Source organism: Fukomys damarensis, unplaced genomic scaffold (assembly GCF_012274545.1).
Source record: "Fukomys damarensis isolate Sample0158 unplaced genomic scaffold, DMR_v1.0_HiC HiC_scaffold_12, whole genome shotgun sequence".
Lineage (NCBI taxonomy): Eukaryota > Metazoa > Chordata > Mammalia > Rodentia > Bathyergidae > Fukomys > Fukomys damarensis.
The window spans coordinates 15345418-15348099 of NW_022900924.1; the positions used below are offsets into that span (position 1 = coordinate 15345418).

The 2682-nt window shown below is 59.1% G+C and overlaps 1 protein-coding gene across 1 annotated transcript in view; it reads right to left on the reverse strand.

Moving 5' to 3' along the window:
* Positions 1-2251: 2251 nt before the first annotated feature.
* Positions 2252-2682, reverse strand: part of LOC117285743 (E3 ubiquitin-protein ligase DTX1) — a 15086-nt gene continuing 14655 nt past the window's right edge. The window contains exon 3 of the mRNA XM_033762674.1: positions 2252-2272. Within this exon, the coding sequence (XP_033618565.1) occupies positions 2252-2272 (21 nt within the window). The remainder of the gene's footprint in view (positions 2273-2682) is intronic.

Below are 2682 nucleotides of genomic sequence, written 5' to 3' on the forward strand. Positions count from 1 at the left end.
CCCACCCACAGCGCAGGGTGGAAACTCTGAGGCTGGCTCCTCTCCCCACAGCTGCGCTCCGGAGCGCTGGCCGCTGACCTCCCGGAGACAGGACGGATCCTCCCCACCCTGCAGGCCCCAGCCCCGCTGCCAGCTGGCTGCACACCCCAGCAGGAGAGTGGAAAAAGCCCCAGCCAGGTGGACAGGCTGCGTGGCTCCGGGCAGGTTCACGACCTCTCTGGGTGGAAAAGGACATGGAGCCACAGAGATGGTGCCTGAGGGAGGGAGACCAAGACCCCAGGCCGTGAGAGGGGCCCCACAGACTCGTCCCTGGGCGAAGTCCCGACCCAGGCTAGGAACTGGGCTGCGCGTGGAGACAGGCTCTTTCACGGTGCTTGAGAGAAAATGAGGTCATTAGAGTGGCCCGATCCAACAGGACAGGCGTCCCCCAGGAAGACAAGAGCGGTACACAGGTGCCCTACAGAGGGAGGGCGATATGAGGACAGGCAGACAACAGGCCGCCTCAGAGCCAGCAGCAGCAGAGCCTTCGCGCGGGAATTCTAGCCTCCAGCACTGGGACGGATCACCTTGGGGTGTAGCAGCCTTCAACGGGGTGCTTTGTCCTGGCAGTGCTAGCAAAGGAGACACCAGGACGCTGGGACCCAGGTCAGCGTGGGGGGGAGGGCTGGCTGCTGGCTCCCGGGTGACCCTCCCCCACTCCTTTCCCATGGAGGCGGTGCCTAGCCTCGGTTGCCTTGGCAACAAGAAGCTTCTGCCAGGAGGAAGAGGGGTCTCCCATAGCCCCTGCCCAGCCACAGCTCAGGTCCTGCCCTCTCCTGCCCAGTGCTGTGGGGTCCCCCTCCTGGAGGTGGAGGCTGGGGTGACACTGGGCCAGGTCTGCAAGGCTGGGGAGGCATGAAGGAGCCTTTTGTTTGTCCCCCTCCCCATCCCCTGCCCTCCAGGCAAATAAATGGTTGTGCTCAGGGAAAATCACAAATGCTGGGTGGGGGGAGGAGAACAATGTAGGGGGCGGACAACCCACAGGCTGGGGAGGAGGATGTGATAGTGATTAGGTCCCCCTTGGAGCAGTCTGTCTTCTCCTGCACAGCTCTCCAGAGCTCAAGCACACTCTATAGCTCCCCAGCACTGCACCCACTTCCTTGAGACCCCACAATCTGGCCCAGTATCCCATTAGGAAAAAACCCTCTGCCCCATTGTTCTACAAGGAGCCTCTATCCCTGTGTGGTCTTTGGAACCTTCGGGATTCACACCTCCTCGTGCCCCTTTGGCTGGCACCTCATACTTCTGCTCTGACCCGAACAGGATGTGCTCTCTGAGCCCACTTGAAGGTGCTCATGCTGTTCCCCCTCCTGGAACAGCATTTTTCCAACTCCGACACGCTCTGTCTCTCTGTCTCTCTGTCTCTCTCTGCTCACTGATACAGTTCTGTCTCGCCATCCCCCTGTGCATTTTCTGAGAATGTAGACCTTGCTGTCTCTCTCTCTGCTCAGTAAATGCACACCCCGTGTCCATATTTGGAGAATTAACAGTGGGTGAGAAAAGCTCAATAATTCCCAAGCTGTCCTGGAACAGTGGCTCTCACAAATTTCATCAATGACTGAGAAATGCACTTCCTCTGGCAACCTACTGGGCATGTGCGGAAATGACGTCAGAGTTCATGGAGCCATTTTAACTGCCACTGCCGTACAGGCCAGTGTCTCTGTCCCATCCTGCCCCATCCTGTCCTGTCCTTTCTATTCTGCTGTGAGAAACTTCTAGGGGCGAAGGTCACAGCCATGCCTGTTTTTCAGATCTCAGATCAACACTGCCACAGTGATTCACTCAAGCACGGTAGGCTTTGGAGCTGCCACCCCTCCCCAGCACCAGGACGGCCTCCCCAGCCTTTCAGCTCTGTCCCAGTGCTTCTGCACTTCCTCCCAGCCTGGTCCTCTGCTCTGATCGCCCAGGCTCCAGGATGGGTGGCTGACAGAGGCTCGCTGCGTTCCTATCCCTGGGCCTGGGACACTGTGACCCAGGAATCCCCAGACCTGCTATGACCTGGGTTCCCTTTCTCAGTGAAGTCCTGCTGCCAAAGCCCAGTGGTGGAATGGATCCCGAAAGGGCCGCTGAGATTCCAGCAGGGACAGAGACGCCTCTGCCACTGTTCCAAGTCATTCTGAGTCCCTGCAGCCCAGTGTGAGCATGAGCGGGTGATGCCCATACTTCCGGTGCGGCTGGAAGTGGAAATATGGTAAATAGACCATAAATATGCTCACTCCTGGTGCCACACGAGCTGCGTGTGGACGGCAGCGGTGCAGCAGGACCCCAAAGTCCTCCAAAAATCTGAGGCCAGCACAGCCCAGACTCCGGAAGCCTACAGATCTGGGCGCCACCCCTGGGTGGCCACAGACAGGCTGTCCTGCCTCAGCCTCCCCACCTGCACCCCGTGGAATCGCAGGGGGGTCTAAGTGAGAAGGCTCAGTAAAGGCGATGAACCTGACTGGTGTTGCTGACACAGCCTCACTGTGATTCTGAGACCCAGGGAAGTTTTCAGCTCTGGTGCGCAGACTCAGGGTGCGGGTGGTACCTACCTTAGAGGATCCCTGCACGCTGATGAGCCAGTGTGAGGCACACAGCGAATACCTCAGGCGCTGGACCTCGCTCACCAGCCTTTGCCCCTGGCCACAGTGCACAGCCACCCTC